Below are 27,071 nucleotides of genomic sequence, written 5' to 3' on the forward strand. Positions count from 1 at the left end.
AATATGCAGTAGATTTGTCCCCCCCCCCCCTTCCCCTGGCATTGGTGGTAAGAATAATTCCCCAACTCCCCATTGGTGGTCAATGTAAGATCACCTCTACCCAGACATTGGTGGACATTGTGAGATCTCCACTCCCCAGGCATTGGTGGTTATTCTGACTCCGATCGTTGTGATAGCGAAATATATCCCTTGCTGAGACCTCTATGCCTGGCCTGTATAAGCAGATATACTCACTGCGGACAATCCTCGTCAGATAGCTGAACTCGTCAATACCGATTCATTCAAAAGAGGTGTTTATTCTTTAACATCAGGAAATTGAGGCTATGCATCTCATATTCTATGCCCCTGTTGGGGCGGCACAGTGGTCAATGTAAGATCACCTCTACCCAGACATTGGTTTACATTGTGAGATCTCCACTCCCCAGGCATTGGTGGCCATTATAAGATCCCTGCCTCCCCAGGCATTGGTGGTCATTGTAAGATACCCTCTCCCCAGGCATTGGTGGTCATTGTAAGATACCCTCTCCCCAGGCATTGGTGGTCATTGTAAGATCCCCCTCTCCCCAGGCATTGGTGGTCAGTGTAAGGTACCCTCTCCCCAGGCATTAGTGCTCATTGTAAGATCCCCGTCTCCCCAGGCATTGGTGGTCATTGTAAGGTACCCTCTCCCCGGGCATTGGTGCTCATTGTAAGATACCTGTCTCCCAAGGCATTGGTGGTCATTGTAAGATCCCCTCTCCCAGACATTGGTGGTCAATGGAAGATCTCCTTCCCTACCTAGGTATTAGGGGTCAGTGAAAGGCAGTGCAGTGGATACTTACCTTTGTCCTGTTGTGTGCCCTGCCTCACTGAATGACATCACCACAAGAACTATGCACACACTGTTGGAACAGGAGATCCCTCTACCCAATGCTGGCATAGACCTTGAACTGGCATTTTGTTGAAATCCTGGGAAAATCAGCAGGATCTGGGTTAGTTGGGGTCTTTAGGCGTATAACCTGCCTAGTCTTGTAGTGTGGTAGAGCTTTGTGCATCCAAAGTTTGGCCGTACAGAAATATAATTTGGCAAGTAAAAGCAGTATAATTCTTTGAATTTATATTGTGTATTTAGGTGTCTGAATGGCATTTCATTTTAAATACAGATTACTTATCACCTTTCTTCCTGTTTCTACCCCTTGTCCCTCTAGATTGTAAGGTGGCACATTAAGGGCTCTCTCCCCTACTCTATCTGGTTAGGGTTGTATATGATTTTGTTGTACAATCAGTCTAGTAACCTTGTTTTGTTTAATGTATTACTTTCTTTTGTTTTTCTGGTGCTTATACTGCACAGTTCCATTGAAGATGATGGGTTAATAATAATAAATACATGTTTTCAAACAGTTTTAGAACAGCTCATGCTGACCTGACACCCTCACAACTGTAAGGCTACGTTCACACCTAGGCAATTTATTGCGCAGATTTGGCCGTGTGATATCGCACACACCTTTGCAATATCTCCAAAATACGTCCCTTGCTCACCAATGAAACCTCAAAACTACTCATCCACTCCCTTGTTATCTTTCGTCTTGACTATTGCAACTCCCTTCTCATTGGTCAACCACTACACAGGCTATTCCCCCTTCAGTCTATCATGAATGCTGCTGCTAGACTCATTCACCTAACCAACCGCTCAGTGTCTGCAACCCCCTCTGCCAATCCCTGCACTGTCTTCCATCCCCTACCCCTCTGCCAATCCCAACACTGGCTTCCATCCCTGCCCCCTCTGCCAATCCCTGCACTGGCCTCCATCCTCTGCCCCCCTCTGCCAATACCTCCACTGGCTTCCATCCCTGCCCCCTCTGCCAATCCCCGCACTGGCTTCCATCCTCTGCCCCCCTCTACCAATACCTCCACTGGCTTCCATCCCTCGCCCCCCTCTGCCGATCCCTGCACTGGCTTCCAATAGCTCAAAGGATAAAATTCAAAATATTAACAACCACTTACAAAGCCATCCACAAATCTGCCCCTCCCACTCTGACTGCCTTTAGGCGATCCCTTAAGACTCATCTCTTCAGAGAAGCCTATCCCACCTCAACCTAACCACTCAACCATCACGTTCTCAAACAATTCTCAAACAACAGAGATTTGCATTAAAGTCTATGGAAGCTGTTTACACCTTTGCCATTTGTCACGCGGTAGAAATCGCCTAACGTGCAAAAAAGGTGCAGGAGCTATTTTCGGGTGGTTGTCGCGCAGTTTGGGTCCCATAGAAATCTCTATGCATTGAAAATCACGCGACAACCACGCGGTTTTCAAAGCAAAATCGCGCAAATAAAAACGCTCGACAACCGCACCAAAACAGCTCACCAGCTCAATCGCCTAGGTGTGAACCTAGCTATAAAATGAAAGTTTAAAACAATAAAGTGGTGCCAATACAAACCAATTTCATATTAGTTTAACATTGTACAATCAAAAGAGTATCTTGCAAGCTGTACTCAGTTGTGAAACACCATAGCAGTCCTTGCAGTGTGTCCTTGCTGTGTGTCCCCTGCCATGTAAAGGTGATTTGTAGATAAAGTATGGCTGAGGCTGAAGATCTCAGTGGAGTCATAAACTAGCAATGTGCCATCAGGTCTTCCTTATGTGCAGCCTCTGTGCCCTGCACCTTCTGAACATTCCATGTTCCTACTGAAAAGCATATCCAATGGTGTATAAGTGCAACACTTGAGGAATCACTAAGTTAAAAGATGAAATTAGATTAAGTGCCAAAAATTACTACATAGCCATTGCATTTGGCACTGACTTATTAAAGGAAACTGACATGGAGACTTGGAGAAAACTAGTTACATGGCCACCATGCTGACACGTTTGTTCCATACTTTGCATAAAGTATTGAAGTCAATGGTTTAGAAGACCAGCTAGACAACTACCACTATCAAGAGGTCATCTAGATCAGCTGTCATAATTTTGTAATGATGGATGTACTGTGAAGGGTCAATACACACATCAGTGATCGCCTTATGATTAAAGCTGGCTATACACCTATAGATTATCTGCAGACTTTCTATGGTCAGATGGAAAAAGCGCAACAGATTCCTCCATCTACGCTAATTGTGTGGATGGAGGAATTTCCCACTGGGCCAAGCTTTAGTATCTTGCTAGTTGGCCCCGCTGGCACTCAAAATACCTGAACAATCTGAATGGATGCCGGCATTGTTTAGGTATTTTGACTGCCAGTGGGAGCAGACTAGCAAGATACTGAAGCTTGGCCCAGTGGGAGATTCCTCCATCCACACAGTTTAGCGTAGATGAAGAAATCTGTTGCACTTATTCCATCTGGCCATAGAAAATATGCAGATAATCTATAGGTGTATGGCCAGCTTTAGCCAGTGAAACGCATGAGAGGTTGTACACATAGGGAGTTCCACAGTATGCGTTCTTTACTTTAATAAATAATTGTTTTATTCATGGTTATCCACGGAAGTGCGGCTTGTTTTCTGAGAGGGATCACACAAAAGAGATGTTTTAATAATGTGTGGAGCCTGGTGGACCAAGTCAGTCCATGACTTCTTATATGTCTTAAATACTCCATAAATGAGATCTTCCTTGCCTTAATTCCCTACTCTATTCCTGCAACTCTGGAGGATTTGGGTGTTTTCGTCTCACCTCCTGTGTGTTCCAGGTGTGTGTGAGGCGTGTTCCAGCACCTCCTGTTGCATTTTCAATAATAATAAAACACATTAGAAATCAAATATGGAGAGTGGGACCCTTTCATAATGGCCATAGGTATGCAGATCCAGGAAATCAAGTGCACAGTTATGATCCATAGAACCTCCAAGAAATATGAAAAATTGCCAAGTGGTTTAACTGGCCAGCATCTAATAAAAACTGAAGTACCATTTAAATGTTGCCAAATGTGTATCTGCTGAACTCTCCCATTACTACATGCTGACCAGCAATATATCATTCAGGGTAATGATATTATTTCCTTTTGGCAGGGGCCTGGTATTTGACAGCCTGTATGGAAACCTGTTGAAAGTGGACTCTAATGGGAACGTACTTGTTTGCATCCACGGCTTCCGCTTCTTGAAAGGGTAAGTGAGCAAACGTCTATAGGAATCACACCGCTTACTGAGTGGAGTGACGGGAGCCAGTGCAAGCTGAGTCTGGAAAACCGGGCCTGGGGAACGAGAGCGAGAGTGGGATGTTACTGGGGTACTGTCATGATGCTAAATATTGCCCTCCAGATCCCTGTGGGTTTAATATTGCTATATATAAATCCATTGTCCACTGGCCAGGATTCCTTTCAGTCTCCTCTTTGTCCTCTGACAGTCTCCTCGGCTGACCGGTGTCATGGTGTGTACAGCCCTCTCACCCTGTTGACACCCTTTATATAACCAATAATCACTATAATATAAAAGTGCTACAATAGGGGATCCTAGTAGTGTCCATCATTTTTTCTTCTTGATTATTACAATATGGAGGAGTTCCATCTTCACATTCCTCACCTTTTTCCTTCACTCGGCTTGATAATGTCATGGGGAAAAAGTTATCAAGTTTAAAATTATTCGATATTATGCTGTAATAAAGTGCTGACATGGGATTATTTTAGTAAATACTAAAAACTCTGTTGCAGGCAGCATTCAATGGGTGGAATTTATCATAACTGGAGCAGACAGAATATGGAGCAATTGCCCAGGACAACCAATCAACATCTCTCTTCAGGTTGTTCATTTAAGATTTGAAAATGACAGATCGAAGCTGATTAGTTGCTATGCAAATCTGCTCCAGATTTTCTCTGCTCCAGTTTTGATAAATTCCCCCAACCTGTTTTATGTGTAGAATTATCAGCTGTACAGACCAGCAAACAAGAGGGAGTAGAGATTGTTTCATGTTTCCCAAACTATATAGAATCTTCTGCTTTCTCTCAACAACATTCTCTGCACCCATTATAAAATAAGAAAAATGCTTGCCATTTCCTAACTTTGAGGTTTATTTGTTCTTTCCTTGTCTTTCAGAGCAGAGGTTTGGAGTAAATACCCCAACAAATTCATCCAAAGAGATGACACCAAGAGGTTTCATGTTCTCAATACTCTCTTTAACCTTGTAGGTACGGAATGTGTTTATCTACTTCCCTCAAAGCTTTCACGTTCTACAGAGGCCAACAGCATAGCTGTGAGGGAAGCTTCAGAGCGAAAGCAGGCTCAAGTAGGGTATACAATGTTATATTTCTTTTGTACAACCTGCGGGCTGAACAGAAAAATATTACAGATTCCTCCATCCGCGCTGAGCAGTGTGGATGGAGAAATGCCCGCTGTTTCCATTCTATTATAATTGGCTGCAAGCACCGTTCATCAGAAGATTTTCCAACATGTCCCTTTGATCCTCTGATCAAGGAATGCCAGATGTAAGAGTGTCGACAGGGGCCCCCACTGAACGTATTTTGGCTGGTTCATCAAGAACCAACGAAATTAGCATAGTGTATGGCCAGCTTTAGGAGACTATGGTCCTGTTCAGGATATAGACAGAGATAGGCAGATATGTGTTTGCATGTCATCAGCACCAGTCATAATATATTTCCCATCTCAGTGACAGATGTAGTACACATACTATGAAGGCTTTATTGCCTCTTTTTAGACTAAGGCCCTTTTCACACGTTCTAATCAGGAGGGGAGCCATGCACGGATCCACTGCTGATCGGAATGGATCTCACCGTTGTCACATTCATGTCTGTCCAAAAAAAATGAAATTCCAGGACCCGTGTTGGTCTATGGGGAATCGGGTGTAAATGAACTTGTGTCCATTTATATCCAGCACGTCTGTTTAGATCCGGTTGCACATAAATTGTTGCTTGGTTCCTGATCAGGTCCGCCTGAAAAACTGACAGGCGGACTTGATTGGAAGCAGCTCTAATGGGAACAATCATCACTAGGATAAACAAAACAGTAAGTCACCAGCACTCCAAAGGTACCAGAGGTCCAAAGGTAAAGGAAATGTTGCTACCCATGGTGATGTAACCACACATATATAATAAAAAGAACTTTGCTTGGAGAACCTTTGGAGTGCTGGTGACGTACTGTTTTGTTTATCTGATCCAGTGGCACCATCCGCTGTCATTTCAGCACCCCCTCATTGGAAGTTGTGGCATTGTCGGTCAGGAGTGTGGTGAAATACCCTACATGACAATTATCACTAGGAGGTGCGGATATTCTCCAACATATCTGAAAATCTTTGTATGCCATGAAAAACACCTAATATACTCTACCCTGCCCTATTAACACAATGGATGTCTGACATTATTTTATTGCTTATTTACTCAATGGTTGGTCATCATTAGCTTAGTGTTGGAGAGTGACGCCACTAAGAGCAGGATGGGGAGATGTTTCAGGGCTCTGCATCTCCCCACCCAGCTCTTAGCAACCAAGGGATGCTCTGGCCGGTGTCCCCTCACTGGTTGCTAGAAGCTCGGTGGGGCGCTTGCAAGAGTGGCCCAGGCTGCTAAGAGCTGTGCAGGGAGATGTGTACGGCCCTTACACATCTCCTTGCCCAGCTCATAACAACCTGGGATTCTCTGACCGGAAAGGGAGCAACAGACACACGTTCTGCAACAGAATGGCCATGCCACTCTGCCTGCCATCCCCCTACATAACCCAAAGAGATGCCACCTTGGACAACAGCTTCAGGCTGCCACATTATATGGGTGCCCCTGAGTGTAGCAATACAACTTCATAGGAGCTAATAAAGTCATGCTGAGAGGTGCGTGTTTTTTTTTCCTCCACAGAGACCTATCTGTATGCTTGCCTGGTGGACTACTTCACTGACTGCTCCCGATATGTAAAGTAAGTGCTCTCTCTGCCTCCATTTACAAAAGGGTTTTTTCTTTGTTTCCCATTCACTACATTTGGGACTCAGTATTCTGAAGGATTATTTTCATGGTTACCAGTGTCTTTGGGATTCTGAAAGTGTTCCTACATTAAAGTACACCTGTGCCCAGACTATGGACATTACATTGTTTACATATTCTTAACAAGCAGCTTAAAAACAAGCTACCCCTGACCTCTCTAGGTGCGTCTAATGTGATGCTATTCATTCTTAAAGATCACAATAAATGCTTTAGAGCTCTGGTGCCCAACCTGTGACTCAGGGGCTACATGTGGACCTTTATTACTTTACATTGATTTGCAAGGAAGCAAATCTCCAACAACACCTCTAGAATGTCTGCAGTCTCTTACCATCTCTACCATGTTGGCAGTTTCTGAATATTATGTCCTTAGGTGCTTTCATGGGCCGCAGTTAAGAACCCCCTCTTCCTCACAAGGTAAAAATCACTGCTCTAAAGTCAAGTCTCAGCGGGTTTCCAGTTGAGAAACCCCTGCCGGTTGTTTATCTTAGAAGGTTCGCAGTCTGCCAAGATCTCCTCTCCTAAAAAGCTTAGATAGTAATGACTATGTTGTAAACTTTGAGTATTTCTCCAGAATGCTGATAGATACAGAGATGAATGAGGGTTTGTTATAAAGTGCTTTTACTTCTTATTCAGAATATGTTACTACTTTAATGTACATAATCTTGGCACAGGTTTGCTTTAAAGTCCAGCTTCAGCTAAAACCTTTTTTTTCCCCTTGTTGTATAGTGGAGGAGGAACACAAAGTGCTAACAAATCTTTACAGTTATGGCAATCACAAAACCAAAGTTACTGTTTAGTAGAGCGAGGAAAGGTTAGAGCTTTTGCTATTGTTGTGTATGCTCTATTCTGGGGATAATGCCCCCCCCCCCCCCACCATGCCCTTCATTTATTGTATTTGTGTCATAAAACCTGACAAGAGTTTGAACTCCCACATTTTTTCAAAGCTAAACAAATTGGCTGGATTAAGGCTTTAAAGGAAAACTATGAGGTGAGTGAAAATCACTCATCCTCATACTTCGAGCCGAACTGTGACAATGAAACTGTCACATGTCGGCTCAATAGATCGGGAAGTGAGCGAACACATACCGTCGCTCGCTCACTTCTCGATCATCTCCCTGCAGAGAGCAGTGACTGTCAGTCACAGGTCCCTGCTGGGATTCCTCCCCGCTCCGATCCTCCAGCGCTAACTGGAGGAACGGACAGGGAGGGGGCGGGCACAGCTGGTTCTTCCTCTACATAGGCAGAGCGGACTTGTCAATCACGCAGCTGGGTGGATCTCGACAGTAATTTTCGGGATCCGTCACGGCTGCGGCGGTCTCAGTATACTGCGAGCTATAGCTCGTGATATACTGAGCTTTGGGTCATGGGAGGACGCTAGTATATCTCCCAAGAGAACTATGGGGGAAAACACTTACAACATAGTTCTCTTTTAAGCAATAAAGGATGAAGAATTAACATTTTATGCTCTAGAGACAATTACTCTCTGTGGTGGTCAGGGCTATTTCCATACCTCCCAACGTTCTGAGATTAGAAAGAGCACAAGGTATTTAGGTAATTGCCCCCCTCCCACCCACCATGCCCCTAATTGTGGGGACTATTAAAATGTATATAAATAAATGTATATGAATACATTAATAAAACGAAATGATTGGTTAAACCCAGAATTAATGTTTTTTCACCATTACTTTTCCTTTATACTGGCTTTAATAAGATAATATAATATAATATGATAGTATTAAGGTTTTAGAACAGAATAAAAGTGTTGGTATTGAAATAGAACATTTTCATAGATATCTGTACATTAGACTACAAAGAGGGACAACTTAGGAGGAAATGAAGGATGATGATGATGGACAGTCCCCCCAAAAACAGTTGGAAGGTGTCATGGTGCAGGTGCACCATGACAGGAGGTATGGCTATTTCAGTACTCGTGAAGCTCATCTGAGTCCAGGATATACAAAATCCTTGATATACTTCTAAACTGCTAATGAGGCTTAAAATAGCCGCAAAACCAGAAAGACCTGTGCCATACACAAGCATACATTTCACTGATATCTATGAATTAACACCCCTATCCATTTAATGATTGAAGGCAAACAGTAACTTCTGGATCTTGCATTGTCATTGACTCATCCATTGACTATTCCAGTATTTGCAGAGCTACATTTGAATGATCACATTTACACTTTATAAAATCACATTTATGATGACATTTTTAAATGTACAACAACTTAATTGCCAGTGACCTAGTGTCCTGAATTCCTCCGCAGCTATGACACCGGTTACAGACACGGCAATCTGTTCATGTCCTTTCAGAGCATGTTCCAGGACGTTCGGGATGCAATGGACTATGTGCATGACTCGGTGAGAGCATGGGAGGGGTGTGGAAGGTATACATACTATCTCATTATCATGTGTGTCAGCAGCACGTCACAAGGAACACAATGTGGAGGAGATAAGAATATGAATTCCATCACTCTACGCCTTTGTCTGCTGAGGCAGAATATTCATGCTACTCAACCCCTGACCACCATAACATTGATGTGAATTCACATGCAGCTGCAATTCAGATAGACCAAACCCATCTATTTGTCCTCCGGCCATGTTCCGGATTCATAAACAAATGTACTATTTTACAATCTGTTCTCAGTTAACGTTCAGTGGTATTGTACAAATCCCCTGCTGGCAGCTTATTCCAGAATTGGCCAAGCAAAGCCCCCAGAGGTTTATCTCAGTGTAGGCCTTAGAGTTTGGCTCGGGAGAATATGTTAGGTATTTATCTGAAAACAGCGAGGCCCAGAGTTATGGAGAGGCTACAAAGGCCCCAGCCAAAGATGACAACACCAGGGGCGTGATGTCCTATTGCTTCATCACATTTCATCCAGGTAAGCATGTAATACATTTACCATCAGTAATTAGAAATATACACTTATTTACATTATACATTGTGTTGGAAACTCTGCAAACGTGACTTTTAGTAAAGTAAAGTGGTTAAAGTGCTAAACCAGTAGATATCAGATATTATTATCTGATAATCGGCGCCCATTCAGGCTGGTTAGGGTCAGATTGGGAGCCTATTGTATGTCTGTGTTAAGGTTGCCATCAGGGCCGTCCTTACCATAACTGCTGCCTGAGGGCCGCAAAGCAGGGGAGTCTTGCTGCTGATAGTGCTTTCGAGGGGGGCGATGCGATGGGACAGGCGGCTGATAGTGCTTTCGAGGGGGGCGATGCGATGGGACAGGCGGCTGATAGTGCTTTCGAGGGGGGCGATGCGATGGGACAGGCGGCTGATAGTGCTTTCGAGGGGGGCGATGCGATGGGACAGGCGGCTCTGTGTCCGGCCCCCCTCTGCTCATGTCAGGCAAAAACACAAAAAATCATCATTTTAAATGCTTACTTGCATTGTTTTTTCCTTGCATGAACAATTGTTGATTTACTTGCAATGTACCATTGAACTTATAGGGAATTTCAACCACTTCTGGAAGAGTCCGTTGCCTAGCACAGCCACATGCAATGTCATAGCCCTCTCCTCTTCCTGCAGTCTCATTACTCCCTGTGTTGGCCCAGCTCCTCCACCCTTCCCCTTATCAACCTACATAACCCTTTAGGTAGTTTACAGGATAGAAGGGAATACTATAGAGTGTCACTTGAGTAACAGCTCTATGTTCGCTAAAGCTGCTGAGATGATATCGAAGATGATGGCACCTAGCAACATTTCAGGCCTTTTGGATGTCTATACAAGGGAGGCTTTCACAGGAAAATAATATGTGTAAAATATGTTAAATGCATTTATATTGATGGGAAGACTGTTGTTTTTAAAAAAAATGGTATGGTGACAGGGAGGGTCCGTTTTTTTTGTCCTAGAAGAGATTCTAGCTGAAAGCTAACTATACAAATACAAGGAGAGAAATCACTCAATTCCAACATTGTGCTAAACAGCGTGGATGGAGGAATCTCCCCTGGTGGCACCAAAAATAAACTTTCATTTTGTAACTGAAGCTTGTTGAGCCAGGTGTTGCGGACATGTAGCAGCGTAGCGTGGGTTGTCAGCGCCCGGGGCAAGGCAAGTATTGTGCCCCCTACTCCGTGGACTGTTAGCACTCCCTGAGTCCCTTCCACCAGCACAATATAGAACTGCTGACCTCCTTATGGTATAATAGGCCAACCATAGATGTAACAAGGGGCAGTCAGACATGATCTGCTCACCCAACAGGAAGCGGTCTATTTCTATAAAATTCTGAGAGCCATTGGCTCTGTACATCTCTTAGAATGTTTGGTCTGTGCGAATGGATGCTCACAACAAACATTCTTGCATATTTTCTTTATAGGTCAAATGTATTTTTAAATGTTATCTTGTAATATCACATTATAGCCACTAGATGGAGCTGATAAATATATAATGTAATTTTGAATGTTATAATGTGATACTGCATTATGGCCACTAGATGGAGCTGAGGAGCATAGGAAATAAGCATTTATAAGTATTTATTTCCTATGTTCCTCAGCTCCATCTAGTGACCATAAAGTGGTATTACAAAATGACATTCAAAAATGCAATCGACCTATAAAGAAAATATAACAAGATTGTTCATTTTGTGCATCTATTCACACAGAACAAAGATTCACAGGGCAAGTGGCTCTGCGAATTGTTTCTAAATGGACCCCCATGTGTCTTGGCCAGCCCTTCCATGAATAAACACTTGACTCAGCTGAGCATTCATGTTCATGACATTCAGAAAGATAGGGGAAGAGTAGAGCATCCATATGCTGATTGTACTAGCTTATTGGGGGTACTTGCTATTGGAATGTGTCCAACAGGCTACATGAGGTTGGAAACCACCAAACATATTGACTAATTTCTCATTTTCCTTAGGGCTGCCTGAAGCAGAAAACACTAACAAATCTGGATAAATACCTCCTCAAAGATGTAAGTTCTTTATGTTTTCATTTTGGGGTATTTTACTTGGTAATGATACTTGTGCATTGTGTTGAATGTTTGTAATGACACACTATATTACCAAAAGTATTGGGACGCCGGCCTTTACACGCACATGAACTTTAATGGCATCCCAGTCTTAGTCCGTAGGGTTCAATATTGAGTTGGCTCCGCCCTTTGCCGCTATAACAGCTTCAGCTCTTCTGGGGAGGTGTCCACAAGGCTTAGGAGTGTGTCTATGGGAATGTTGGACCATTTGTGAGGTCAGGTACTGATGTTGGACGAGAAGGCCTGGCTCACAGTCTCCGCTCTAATTCATCCCAAAGGTGTTCTATTGGGTTGAGGTCAGGACTCTGTGCAGGCCAGTCAAGTTCCTCCACCCCAAACTGGCTCATCCATGTCTTTATGGACCTTGCTTTGTGCACTGGTGCGCAGTCATGTTGGAACAGGAAGGAGCCATCCCCAAACTGTTCCCACAAAGTTGGGAGCATGAAATTGTCCAACACGTCTTGGTATGCTGATGCCTTAAGAGTTCCCTTCACTGGAACTAAGGGGCCAAGTCCAACCCCTGAAAAACAACCCCACACCATAATCCCCCCTCCACCAAACTTTACACTTGGCACAATGCAGTCAGGCAAGTACCGTACTCCTGGCAACCACCAAACCCAGACACATTCATCGGATTACCAGACAGAGAAGCGTGATTGGTCACTCCAGAGAACACGTCTCCACTTTTTTTATTTTTTTATTTACTGCGCAATGAGGAGTTCTTATTTCTTATGATTTTGGGGACTTCATCTTTTATGGGACATCGCTGTGGAGGCACACAAATAAAGCGCTGGGCAGCACGCTGACATACAAGTGAGCCTTTGGCTGTGAGCTTACATCCATCTATATGTGGTGAGTGCGCACTCATAAAGTTTGCACTTTAATGAATAATTTTTCATGGACTATTATTTTATCACTTCGGGTGTGATATGAATTTTGAACAATTAACTTTTTCACAAGGAGCACATAATGTTGTTCACAAATATATGATTGTGTTATGAAATATTTTTTCACATTTATGTCACATTCTGTTATTAATATACACTACTTGGCATTAATTGATTTGTTCAATCAATTATCCTAATTTGATCACTTATCTTTTAATGATTCATTACTACTAGCGCTGCATATTTATTTACTTGCTTGCCATTGGACCTAGGGTCTGGGTTGCAGCAGCTTTATTATTCATATTTTAAATTGTTTTATATATTTATTTATTCATTAATTGGATTAGAGGTTTCTCATAAGCGCAGATTTGATATTGTACTATATATTCTCTTCTAGTCCAGAGGTCTTTGGCTCTTGTTTTAGGCTATCTTCTCTCCTAGTCCAGAGGTCTTCGGCTCTTGTTTTAGGCTATCTTCTCTTCTAGTCCAGAGGTCTTCGGCTCTTGTTTTAGGCTATCTTCTCTACTAGTCCAGAGGTCTTCGGCTCTTGTTTTAGGCTATCTTCTCTTCTAGTCCAGAGGTCTTCGGCTCTTGTTTTAGGCTATCTTCTCTTCTAGTCCAGAGGTCTTCGGCTACTGTTTTAGGCTATACTTGTTCAAATGCATTATTTTGCAAAAAATATTGGTTTATAGGAGGCACACAAATAAAGCGCTGGGCAGCACGCTGACATACAAGTGAGCCTTTGGCTGTGAGCTTACATCCATCTATATGTGGTGAGTGCGCACTCACAAAGTTTGCACTTTAATGAATAATTTTTCATGGACTATTATTTTATCACTTCGGGTGTGATATGAATTTTGAACAATTAACTTTTTCACAAGGAGCACATAATGTTGTTCACAAATATATGATTGTGTTATGAAATATTTTTTCACATTTATGTCACATTCTGTTATTAATATACACTACTTGGCATTAATTGATTTGTTCAATCAATTATCCTAATTTGATCACTTATCTTTTAATGATTCATTACTACTAGCGCTGCATATTTATTTACTTGCTTGCCATTGGACCTAGGGTCTGGGTTGCAGCAGCTTTATTATTCATATTTTAAATTGTTTTATATATTTATTTATTCATTAATTGGATTAGAGGTTTCTCATAAGCGCAGATTTGATATTGTACTATATATTCTCTTCTAGTCCAGAGGTCTTTGGCTCTTGTTTTAGGCTATCTTCTCTCCTAGTCCAGAGGTCTTCGGCTCTTGTTTTAGGCTATCTTCTCTACTAGTCCAGAGGTCTTCGGCTCTTGTTTTAGGCTATCTTCTCTTCTAGTCCAGAGGTCTTCGGCTCTTGTTTTAGGCTATCTTCTCTTCTAGTCCAGAGGTCTTCGGCTACTGTTTTAGGCTATACTTGTTCAAATGCATTATTTTGCAAAAAATATTGGTTTATTTTTATATTTTTACTACTATCTTTCTTTCATAACTAGCTTTTCAAAATAGCAAAAAACTTAGAGGTTCGATTGGAAGTGTAGTGCTACAGAAAAGTGGGACAGCCAAGAGGGATTTAGGCATTGCCTCCACATGAGAGACAGTTGAAAGCTATACCTAAATTATTCCCATGTCTTTGTCATTTTCCTCCTGACTAGGAAAGAATACCTTTGCTTTTGAATCGGATAAGAGAAGTGGGGAAGATTTTTCTAGCCACAAACAGTGATTACAAATACACAGATGTGAGTATACGCTAACCTTGGACCCTCGGGAACCTGACATCACCTGTGTGCATTTTACGCAACCTCATTGTTTGTCTCTTCCCTCCAGGCTATTATGTCCTATCTGTTTGGGGATGACAAGGCTGATAAGGTTGGTATACTTTCTTTATCTTATTTGTGTATTAGTGCTGACCCCATATACTGTATAAATATTAGGCCAGAGGATAGGGAAACTGAGCACCCAGCTGTGTGAAAACTACAATCCCCAAAAGCAGCTGAGTTCACACAGTCCTGGGGTGGTACAACATGGTTGGATGGAGGTTTTTTCACATCTTTTGACCAACGGGTGCCTATGTGTTACATTGTCCTCCCTATCCCCAGGAAGCTCCCCTGCCAAGAGAGAGAATTGACAGTTGCCAGAACACTGGCTTGACAAGATGGTGCCTGGATAGTCTTCTGGACATGCCAATGTGAATCCAGCCAAGTGGCTAGTTATGTTTAGGGTAAAGTGGCAGGATTAGGATTAGACTCGGATTAAGGTAAAGGCTAAGATAAGAGTAAATCGGACAACAACGTGCCATTATAGGAGAAATGTCACTTTTACAAGTCGAAAACAAGTAGTGTTTCAATGGTATATGAGCAGCAAACCTAGACTCTGGTCTTCTCATTTCTCCCATCCCTCCTTCTCAACTCACTTTTTGCATAGCAACAGAAGATAAGTGAGTGTGCTTATTTATTTGGTTCCTATGGAGAAATAAAGACAACTCGTATTTTGTAGGACTACTGGCCTCCAAAGAACTTTTATCAGTGGGTCCCGTAGTCCTTACAATACAAAGCCCTATGTTGGATAAATTTAAGCCCTTCAAGACTTCCTGCAACAAAACAACAGGGGGATATAACCGGAGCACCTGATTATTTTTAGGAGCTGCCTAGGCTGGATACCCACTTCAGAGGGCGGCGAGAAATCCCCCATAAACCTAAGCCTTTCCTAGTAATGCCCATCACAACATTGGGATTTGTCACACATTCATTGCAGGATGACAGAATGCACAGAGTCCTGTGGCAATAGGAAAACAACATGACAGGAGATATATTTATACACACACACACTGGTGATCAACATTCTAGAGTACCCCAGTTCATTTATCTTTGAGTGTACATGCCCTTAGTATGTCAGATACGTTCAAGTATTAAACTGCCTAAGTTAGACATATATTCATATTATTGTATTCTAGTAAATTATATTGCAAATTCTATTTCTATTGCCAATTCATTGTCAGATTTGCTATACTGCTCCCTTAGATCGCATTCAGATATTTGCTGTGCGGTATACCGCAAGCTCGTTAATGTATGTTATGTTGCATGTATTGCGGTAAGCTAGCTCATTCATTGTGCAGCAGTCCCTTTTTCTGCGCAGCAACGCACAGATGGTCAAAGCCCAACATTAAAGAAATGAAAAGTTTTCCCTTGCAGTGGAGCTGCCCCCGCACTGTAAGGGTTATTATTATTATACAGGATTTATATAGCGCCAACAGTTTGCGCAGCGCTTCACAATATAAGGAAGACATTACAATTACAATACAATTTAAGGCAAGATGGTAAGGAGGGCCCTGGACCTGAGGGCTTACAATCTAATAGGGAGGGGCAAGTGATACATGAGGAGGTAGCTGTGTGGGGATGAATTGTTTGAGAACGTGATGGTTCAGTGGTTAGGTTGAGGTGTGATAGGCTTCCCTGAAGAGATGAGTCTTAAGGGATCGCCTAAAGGCAGTCAGAGTGGGAGATAGACGGACAGGTTGGGGTAAAGAGTTCCAGAGGGGGAGAGAGACTCTAGTGAAGTCCTGGAAGCGAGCATGGGAGGAGTTGACGAGGGAGCTGGAAAGCAGGAGGTCTTTTGAAGAGCAGAGGGGACAGTTAGGATACTTTAAGACAAGGTTTGAGATATAGCCGGGGGCAGAGTTGTGGATGGTTTTGTAAGTCGTTAATATTTTTTTTTTTATCCTTTGGGCTATTGGAAGTCAGTGGAGTGATTGGCAGAGGGGGGTTGCAGACACTGAGCAGGTTAGGTGGATGAGTCTAGCAGCTGCATTCATGATAGACTGAAGGGGGTATAGCCTGTGTAGAGGTAGGCCAATGAGGTTATCTGCTTGTTTATGCCTAGGGGACAGAAAAAGCTGTTCTTTTCTGATCCCCGCTCACATGGAAGTTGGAGCTCTTCTCTTCTCCCCTTCCACTCCCGCTGTGGACTGTGCCTTGGTGTCTTCACATATAATGCAGGGCTAGGGAGACGGCATTTTACTTGATGATGTCTGTGGTCCTTAGGCTGCTAGAGTGAATGTGAGAAGAGGCTGCGGAGACCAGCCTAGCAGCCCAATCACAGGTACTGAGACATGTTCCCGGTCCGCAGCTGCAGAGATCGGGAAATGTCTCAGTGCCTGTGATTATCGCTGCGGGCTGTCAGCTTCTTGGTGGGCTCGGCACGTGGAGCTGCGAACACCCCCGCGCCCATCCTTAGTCAGCACCAATTCAGAGATGATTTGAGGATCTACAGCCGAGTGATACACAAATAAGATAAATTTTTGTTAATAATTAAGGTACTTTAATGCATTTATAAGATTTAACTCCTGAGCTTAGTGTCACTTTAATGGAATGCTGAACCCACATACGCTGCTATGTAAATAGTCCTCTAAACAGACCGGCGTATAAAATGTGCGTGTTGACTGCATTACTCTATTGTATTATTTTCTATCTGGCTCTTCAATGATTTAATCACCTGTGCTGGGACATTGGGGACCCGTCCGTGACTTATCCAAGTTATTATGTTACTGGCCGCCAGTACACCCGGCCTGTGTGATGCTATTCAAGCACAGCTGTGTCAGGATAGGCTGATACCTTTCTAATCCCCTCCAAAGCCCCATTCTCTTCTAATTAGCACCGTATTTGTTTTGGTAATCACCCTGTTATTTTCTTATCTAATCTCAAGTAGACAGATGAAGGTAACAAGTGCTGACATTTCGGACAATTTGTTTGTCAGTCCCTTGAAATTTGGCTTCCCAAGGGCACTCGGCATATCTCTGAAGGTTTTTGATGGCCGGAGTTTTCATTTGTTTCTTTAGTAAAAGAAGAAGCTCAGCTGTTCTATATGACTCAGTATAAATCTGCTTTAATTCCCTGCTTTAATTCCCTGCTTAGATTCTGGCAGCCGCAGATATGATGTTTACAATCAGTGTCCTGCATTTTAGAGTTAGACCGTAAACAGCACGGGAAGGCCTCATTCTACCACGCACAACGCAGAGAAACAGCGGGCCAAAAATAACTCTAACACCTCGATTAGGATTTTAGAATAAATTGACGTTTTAGTCCTGTGCACACCTGTTGATGTACACTGGCCAAAAACATCAATGTCTGTTTTTTTTAGTACATTGATTCGCCTTTTAGCCCTCATTCACACAGGAATCGGCCCGCACGTACAGCTTCGTGCTGCGTGCAGGGCCGTACCGAGCAGCTCCCGGGAAGGACAGGTGCTGCGTTTGATTAGTACGCAGTCCCCGTCCTTCTCTATGGGAGTACGCGGCATATGCCTCCCTACGCTCACCTCAAGTGCAGGTCCGTGCGGGTGCGTGTTTCCTGGCTTGGACGCAGACAGGGCGGGTGAGCATAGAGAAGGACAGGGGCTGCGTACTAATCACACGTAGCATCTGTCCTTCCCGGGAGCTGCTCGGTACGGCCCTGCACGCAGCACGGAGCTGTACGTGTGGGCCGATTCCTGTGTGAATGAGGGCTTAAGCTCTTTTGATGGCAAAATCATTACCAGCACATGGTAACTAGCCCGTCCCATAGCACCCTTAACTTTATCCAACATTCCAGTGGCTGACAGGACCCAATAAAGTAGCGGGGTATGCATTAAAATGCACATAAATATGCATGAAAATGTGTGTTAAGATTATGCATAAAAATGCATATTAATGCACACGGTAAGATGTGAACCCAGCCTTGGGCCCTTTTTTCACTTGGTGTGAATCTAAAAGCATGATTTCCCCAAAAGGTGTGAAAAGTGTGTGTTCCACTTGCAGTGTCTTTACTGTTAATGGATACTTTTTGCTGTTGTACTGTATGCACCTTGCTGTAAAGCTGGTAACGAATTGATGAGTGCGTTTGACATTTGTTTTGCTTCACTGAAATGAATGGGCTGCCCTACGGGGAAGCACAACAAATGCAGCAAAAACACGGTGCGCATTCATGCTCATGCATAGTGTGAATGGGGCCTCCGTCTCACTTCTAATTGGGCTTCTTGCTTGTGAAGTGTCCAAAAGGTAAGTATCTGATTAGCTCATTGCAGCCAGTTTCTGTTGGTGTGTGCATTTCAATAAAAATGATGTTCTGTATTACATAGAATGCTTAACAATACAGTCACTCAAAATTGGGAAAATGTGTGCTGAAATGTTAAGTTTACATGCACGTTATTGTGTAATAGTGTTCAATGTAGGTACATTTAAATATTGGCAAGGAAAAATAGTCTATTGTGTCAATGGAATACTGACCATTACAAATAGATCACTATAATGGGCCACTATAGGTAACATTGACAGCAGCCAATCAGAACATCATAGATGGGATTGAGAGGGAGATAACCATGGGTGAAAAGCCCATAAGAGGGGATCACAGACTACACCAGGTAAATAGTTGCTTACAAGCTTAGTAGCTGGGGATCCAATATGGGTGATTGATGATGGATCAACCAAAGAGACCAGATTTAAAAAAAAGTTTTTTTCGGTATCGCTCAGGATAGCCATCATCTTCTGTTGTATCATGGTGCCCATTAATCTATGTTTAACTTCTGTAAAAGCACACTGATGGTTGTTTCTAGACATGTGCACGGGCAAAAAATTTGTTTAGTTTAGTTTTGATTCTGATTTTGTGTTATTTCGTTTTTCGGGATTTGAGTGTGAAAGTCAATTCGGACGAAATTCGATAGCGTTAGTTTGTTTCCTTTTCGTCTCTTATTCGTTTAGTTCATTCGTTCGTTCGTTGCCGCAAAGTGACATTTGAGGAGAAAAAAAGGTTTTTCTCCTTCTCTAATGTCACTTTGCTGCAACAAACGAAACGAATAAGAAACGAACGTTCGAACGAACTACCGCTAATGAATTTCGGAAACGGAAATTTGGATTCGTTATATCTGTAATGCGGATACATCCGAATTTCCGAAAATTCGTCCGTATTTCATTTCGGAACGAAACGAATCGCACATATCTAGTTGTTTCCACGCCTTAGCAGTAGAATCCCCTTATTTTAAAAGGTGCTCGTTTACACCTGAGCGTTGTGTTGCTTGGCGCTTGAAAAAAGTACATGAGCTTCTTTTGGGGTAGAAAGTCCAAAATGTCACCAGCACACCATTAGAACATGAAGCGAGTCCAGTTTAGTGACACATGTTTGTCATTCAAGTACAAACGTTTTTTCGGGGGCCTCGCAGGGTCCCCTTCATCAGGCTCAGAATTACATTTTTGGACTTTGTGATATTTACGCGGTGCCATCCGTGGTGACTTCAAGCTCCTGCCTGATTTTCAGGTGTATTTTCTTATATGGTAAGGAGTGCAACAGGACATACAGGACATACTTGTATGTGACTTCTTTTGGGGTAGAAGCGCGTTTTTCACGTCATTGTGCACCTAACAGTCATCCCCTCCTCCTAGTAACTAGTTTTCCATTGGCTAAAATAAAAACGCTCAGGTCTGAAAATGCCTGAATAAAAGCACAAAACAATCTACAAAAAAACCCCAATTATCTAAATCAGCTGAAAACGCCTACGCTCAAGTGTTAATGGGGGTAAAAAGTAAACTTCTGTGTCTGATAAATGTTTTTCAATTCTGTGCTCAGTAATATTTTCCCCTCTCTTCTTTACTGTTCATGCAGTACAAAGACCCAGCTGAGAAAACATGGCGCTCGTATTTTGATTTGATTGTGGTGGACACCAGGAAGCCGCTCTTCTTTGCTGAGGGGACAGTTCTACGTCAAGTCAACACAGTAAGATGTCTGGGTTTTAAAACAGATTTTGATTTGTTCCAGTAGCTCAGAGTATCAGCATCCACAGTTTCTTTGTACTCTGACACCCTCTCGAGGATGTTTTGTGACACCTTTGCCAAATGGAAAACATTAAATTGGTCTTTACCAATGTACATAATCATTTTATAATCCATCTGTCATTTGGAGATGTTGGAGATGTACACAATCAGTAGGTACACTTTTTCATATATCTGAGCAATGTCTGCTAATGCGGTGATACTGAGGGTGGCTGATTTACTGCAACAAGTCCTGGGAGTGGTGTTACATTTGGACCCTACCCACTACATACGAGGTCTCCCATTCACAGGCCAAGAAGCTAATAGCCCATCTCTTAACTGCGGCTAGTAGACTTATCCCACTCCACTGGTGGTTGGCTACTGCGCCATCTCGGACGCTATTATGGAGGTTTGGAATGATTGAGCACTTAACAGATCAGTTTGGGGACAGATTCGATACACTTTTTTAATCATAGGCATTGTGGGATCTATCATCGTATGGCCTCTGCCACCCCTGATTTCATAAGTTAGTAGTAGAACCTGATGTGATAATTTCTCTGGTGACCTATAGGGTGTATAGCTCTGTGAGCTCATTTGGTTCTACCCATGTTTCGTTCCCCCTTCTACCCTTCCCTTTCCCCAGCTCCCCTTTCTCCTCCCTTGGTTATGTTTAGTTATTTTATGTAACTGATACAATAGCAATCATTTGGGTAGTGTTGGTGGGAAGACCCTATGTTGGGCAAGTGGAACTATACTGTTCAGTTGGGTCATCATGGGCCTTGTCAGATGATGCTTACCTGACATCTCATTACTGTTCCATTGTTGAACATTTCCTGTACTTTTATACTAGCCTATGTATACCTTAGACTGACCTTGTATACCGGTGCTTTTGTCAACATTTTGTGGAAAGAATATTCAGTAAAAAACACATTTATAAAACAGTTTATGCAATTAATGTTTTTTTTAATAGGATAATGGGATTTTGAAGATTGGAACGTACACCGGCCCCCACCAGCACTGTGCAGTGTACTCTGGAGGTAGGTGTCAGGGGTTTCTCAGTCACACCATGCTGTACTAGGGGTATCTGGACACGGATATTTTTCCTTCCTCATAAACAGTGGGAAGATTAGCTGAATGAAAACAAGGGACATTTTTGTGCAGCTTTACACCTTAAATAGTTAGTGGCTAGTCCTTTTTTAAACCCGAACTTCAGGCAAACAGCTGAATACACATCTGAAATACTTTTGTGTTCACTATCAAAAGATTACAGTATAGCCAGGGTGATGACTTCACTTTTCTCCACTTCATTTAAAAGTACCGGTAACTTACCTACTGTAGACCAAGCAAAGTGATGGAGCTTGCTGGATAGCAGGCATGATAAGGAACCTGTACTTACCTTGCATGCCTTTCCCCTGCTGCCCGGTTATATGCCATTGCCATGAAAAAAACTGGGTATGGAGAGCGTGTGATTCTTTTCCCTGCCTCCCACAATGTCATGCTTTGTATCAGAGAGAACTCAGACCTGAGAATGGTGATGCAGGAACATGGTGGTTGTGGGGGCAAGGTTGAAATGTGCAGATTGATACAGAGTGCTTTGGGTAGGGAAGCCATGTGGGGAAAAGGGGGTGCTGGGTTAATGTGTGGAAGGTGATGTCTGCTATTCAGCAAACCCTTTACTTTGCCCTGAATGGGCAAAATACAGGCCTGCTTTATCCGATACAGTCAGTTACCGTCCCACCCTACGTCTGCTGATGGGGCAGTAAAGAAGCATCATTACACTGAAGAGGTCATCACTCTGCTCTCTCTTCTTGATGGCAAGCTCCCAGTGTTAGCCTGACAGTATTATGTGGTACAGTCAGGGCCAGATTTCCCACAAGGCCAACCGAGGCCCAGCCTCAGGGCGGCAGGGAGCTCAGGGGCAGCAGGAATACCTATCACCCGACGCCCGGGACATGAAGTTCTGGGCGTCGGGCGGGTAGTTGTTTTCTACATTTGGCTCTGCTTTGGGCAACCAGAGCTATACATTCAGCGGGGAAGCCACTCGTTCGTGTATAAGTGATGTCCGCGATGTCCTGAGATCACTTGTATGCAGCCTGCTCGTCCGTCCTACAACTGCCAGGGCGGGGAGAAACATAGACGGTGGTGACAGTGGCACGGGCCCCCTGCTGCTGCCGCCAACGTCTGCCTCTCTCCTCGCCGGTCAGAGATCCTCTCATCCGAATGGAAAATGGGGAACAGAGCGGAGAAAGTCCGTTCTCCGCTCTGCTCCATGTAAACAGTGAGAGGGGAGAGCTGCACTCGCAGCCTTCCCCTCTCAGCTTTCACAGGAGTTCCAGCACAGTGCTGTGCTAGAACTCCTGTATTGGAGATGACAGGTTCCATAAAGAGAACCTTTCACCTACATATGTTATCACACAGGGGGCTTGTTAGCTCCTTTGTGATAGAAATAAAGTTAAGTGAAAAAAAAAGAATTAAAATAGAAAAAAGAAAACAGTAATTCCCCCAAACAAGGAGATCACACCACCGATTCAAAATGTAACACAATATGATTAAAAAAGCATATTTATTCAATTATTGAAAAATAGAAAAAAACAAAACATTTATAAAAAATGTTTTAAAATAAATAAAAATTAAGAAAAAAAAGTAAAAAGTAATGAGATAAAAAAATTATAAAAAAGTAAAAGATAAGAAAAATTACATTAAAAAAAATAAAGTGATAAAAATTAAAGATAACCCCGCCACCCCACACCATCTAGTCGCCATTCTACATGGGGGGGGCATAGAGGAACCTGGCCTTGGCGCAGCAGAGAGAGTAAATTTGGCCCTAAGTACAGTGCTGTTCCTCCTTCTTCCAGTGAAGCCCAGTTTATAATTGGACATTTAAGAATAATGTTGTTGTTTAATAAATGCATAATTCAATTAGTTTTTCATGGCTGGGATTCCATGGGATTCACGCCTGTTTCCCATTTCATTGGCCTTTGCAAAAAAAACAACTTAAAAGAATGATTGGGAATGGAATGAAGAAAAACAGATTAGTGTCTTTATAGGAACATGTCATAGGAGATATTTCATTTGACATTTATATCTAAAGATTAGACATTTGCGATTAGTTTAGTTCCGAATTGAAATTCGGATGAAATTTTCGGAAATTCGTGGCTTCAGAGAGTCCAAATTTCCGAAATGTACCATGACCACATTCATCCGAATCCGAAATTTCGGATTCGGAATGTCGGATTCAGTACGCATTTCGTCCTAATGGAAACGAAATTAGAAATTTACAATAATGACTACAAAAAGAGGATTTCATAGCATGTGAAGATAAAAACAAAACATTACTTCATGTTCCTGTGCATCCACCGTCAACATTTAAACGGATAAAAAAATTAAGAAAAGGATTTTAATGTCCCTTTAATAGTCAAGAGCACAGCAACCAGAAATGTAAACTGTGCCAATTCTGCTACGTACGTGCGTACGAACATTCGTCCGTTTGCGCAAAACCCCACATTTCAGAAATTCGTCCGAATTCTGAATTTGATCCGAATTCCGAATCCGAAACCCTACGAAACGAAACACATACAGGACCCGATTTCGGAAATACGAAATAAACAAAATCCAAAACAAAACTAACCTAAATTAATTTTTTGCCGCTGCACATGTCTACTTAATATACCGTTAGAGACTAATCTGTATGAATTGAGTTTGTTGGTATATGTCTTAGATGTATATTCAGATATAAAGCAGATCATCTTCCAGGCTTTCATATCATACGATGCTATGGACTAGGGCTAGGCAACCTCAGCACGCCATCTGTTTTGGAACTACAAGTCCCATTAGGCAATGCAGTACACTGACAGCCACAGGCATGACTTCCAGAGGCAAAGGAACAAGTGGATTTGTAGTTTCACTGCAGCTGGAGTGTCTTACCCATGGAATAGACTCAAAGAAGATGTTGTGTACTGTATGTGTTCCTGTACAGTATGGACACTTATTTATATTGTTTGGTTCCAATTTCTGCTTTGGTTAATCCCCCACCCCCATCTCTCTCTCTCTCTTTCAGGTTCTTCGGACATTGTGTGTGACCTCCTTGGGGTGAAAGGGAAGGAAATTCTCTATGTGGGAGATCACATATTTGGGGACATTCTGAAGTCCAAGAAAAGGCAGGGATGGAGGACGTTTCTAGTTGTGCCCGAGCTGGCTAAAGAGCTCAGTATTTGGACTGAGAAAAGCAGTGAGTATCTGCAGTGATGTTAGAGACGAATTTGGGCTTCCACAGACCATCATTGCCAGAACCTTCGAAGCCACCCCAAAATGTATTTAAAAAAACATATTGTAGCATACTACAGGGGCATGTACAGGATTTTCAAGCCTGCCTTTAAAGGGACAAAAATTGTATTATAACTCTATATTGTTTTACACCCCCAACTACAACATCCACAACCTAAACATGCTATGTCATTCTTATCTATCAAAAAACAAATATGGCAGCCACTCTGATCTGTTTTAAAATAAAAAAAAGGAAAAAGTGCACATAGGCAGGGCAGCATACAACACAATACAAAAGAGGTCCCTCGCTCACTTTCAAGCTACACAGCAAAAGAAAAAAAATCTGAATCTGTTAAAGGAGAACTATGGGGGTCAGTGTTTTTCCCCATAGTTCTCCTTAGGGTAACGGGAGGACACAAACTAGCGTCCTCCCGTTACCCTAAGCTCAGTATACCGCGAGCTGGAGCTCGCGGTATACTGAGATGCCGCAGCCGGGATCCGCCCAGCTGCGTGAGTGACAGCTGGCTCTGCCTATCTAGAGGCAGAGCCAGCTGTACCCGCCCCCTCCCCCGTCAGTTCCGCCAGTCAGCGCTGGCAGATCGGAGCGGGGAGAGGGGAATCCAGCACCTCCCCTGTCACGGCAGAGAGCCGTGACAGGATCGAGAGGTGAGCGAACCTGGTATGTGTCCGCTCACCTCCCGATCTACTGAGCCGACCTGTGACAGTCTCATTGTCACAGGTCGGCTAGAACTATGAGGTGAGTGGAAATCACTCATCTCATAGTTCTCCTTTAAACTACCCAGGCTATAAAGGGAGCTTTTAGTCACATATATTTGCAAATACATGTGAAAGCCACACTGCCGCATCAAGACACCTCTGATAAATGTGGTCCCTAACTCTACACTATCTGAATTCCCAGCTATGGGACATACTGTATATAGCACAAACATAGGGTGGGCTCACTAGGAGTCATCCCCCCGCCACACACCAAAAACCCAGACATGACCTTTACAAGGAAGCTGAAGACTTCCAATGTGGGATTGCACCAATTCCAAAAAGCAGCTGCTCTGATCTGTTTAAAACTAGCAAAGATGGGATAAGTGCACATGGACAGAGCAATATAGGAAGCAGTACAAAAGAGGTCCCCCGCCCACTTTCAAGCTAGCGGCTGCCATATTTGCTGTTTTGGAATTGTTGCAGTACAGAGGTTCCTTGATGCAGCAGTGTGGATTCCACGTATATTTGCAAATATATGAAACTAACACGGTTATTCACAAGAGGGTGAAGAGTTTGGAGAAGGCCGTAGAAGTGAACAATCTAGGACAACATAACTGACCTGGAAAGTGAGCTGAATTGGAGAATGTTTCCAAATCAGCGATGTTGTCCTAGATTGTTCACTTCTCCTGCCTTCTCCAAACTTTTCACCCTTTTGTGAATAACCGTGTAAAACTTCTGTTTATAACCTGAGTGGCTAACTTGAAAGTGTGCTGCGGACCCCCTTTGTACTGATTCTTATCTGTCAGTTGCTCTGATATCCGTAGCGGTTCACATAAATGCTGATAAAAGGCTAAATTTGTGTTCGGTGAGAGACACTGATTGGTTGTCCTTGCCTGAGCATCACCTTTTATTGGCATGCATGTGACCAACCACTGTGGTTATGGTTCAGTGGTAGGAGGAGAAGGGAGCCTGCTGCAGTTGGTAGATATCCATTATGCATTTTTTTGTGTCAAACAAGCTACGCAGTTTAGGTTGCAGACATCAGGGGGGTTTGTAAAACTGCTCTGTAACATGGTTTATGCCGCTTTGCACAAAATGCTGCCATTAATTTCATGTAAAAATGTTCTAAAATATGGCCAATACTCCAGTCAAATTTTAGCTGGGTCCTGCTGACTCAGCCTAAATCCCACCAATGTGTGGCCCCTTTGGGACCCCACCATTCGACAAAAGTTGATTTTGCAATTTCAATAGACTTTTGTAAAAGGAGCCAATCCAAAAAAGCGTTGTGCCTGGAGCAGCAGCTGCTGAATACAATAGCTTGACGAGGGGGATTCCACCATCCACGATGTTTAGCAGGAATGGACGAGTCTGTTAAATGTTTTCAACCAGTCCACAAGCTGAACGACAAAATTCTATTAGCGTATGACCAGCCTAAATTAACTAGCCAAAGTGAACATTTAGGGCCCATGTACACCTTTGCATTGCATAAACGTGCCTTTTACCGCAATATGGAGCATGCATTGGTGCATTTCAATTCATTTTTGGATGGTACCCCAATGCGCTAAGGC

General features: G+C 43.0%; 1 protein-coding gene across 1 annotated transcript in view; it reads left to right on the forward strand.

Moving 5' to 3' along the window:
• Window positions 1-27,071, forward strand: part of LOC108785585 (cytosolic purine 5'-nucleotidase-like) — a 54,438-nt gene that overhangs the window by 19,773 nt on the left and 7,594 nt on the right. Inside the window, exons 4-13 of the mRNA XM_018554676.1 lie at window positions 3,978-4,073; window positions 4,998-5,089; window positions 6,761-6,818; window positions 9,154-9,247; window positions 11,757-11,810; window positions 14,405-14,488; window positions 14,577-14,618; window positions 20,378-20,488; window positions 21,494-21,560; window positions 24,581-24,751. Of these exons, the coding sequence (XP_018410178.1) occupies window positions 3,978-4,073; window positions 4,998-5,089; window positions 6,761-6,818; window positions 9,154-9,247; window positions 11,757-11,810; window positions 14,405-14,488; window positions 14,577-14,618; window positions 20,378-20,488; window positions 21,494-21,560; window positions 24,581-24,751 (869 nt within the window). The remainder of the gene's footprint in view (window positions 1-3,977; window positions 4,074-4,997; window positions 5,090-6,760; window positions 6,819-9,153; window positions 9,248-11,756; window positions 11,811-14,404; window positions 14,489-14,576; window positions 14,619-20,377; window positions 20,489-21,493; window positions 21,561-24,580; window positions 24,752-27,071) is intronic.

This window comes from Nanorana parkeri, unplaced genomic scaffold (assembly GCF_000935625.1).
Source record: "Nanorana parkeri isolate BGI_ZX_2015 unplaced genomic scaffold, ASM93562v1 scaffold169, whole genome shotgun sequence".
Lineage (NCBI taxonomy): Eukaryota > Metazoa > Chordata > Amphibia > Anura > Dicroglossidae > Nanorana > Nanorana parkeri.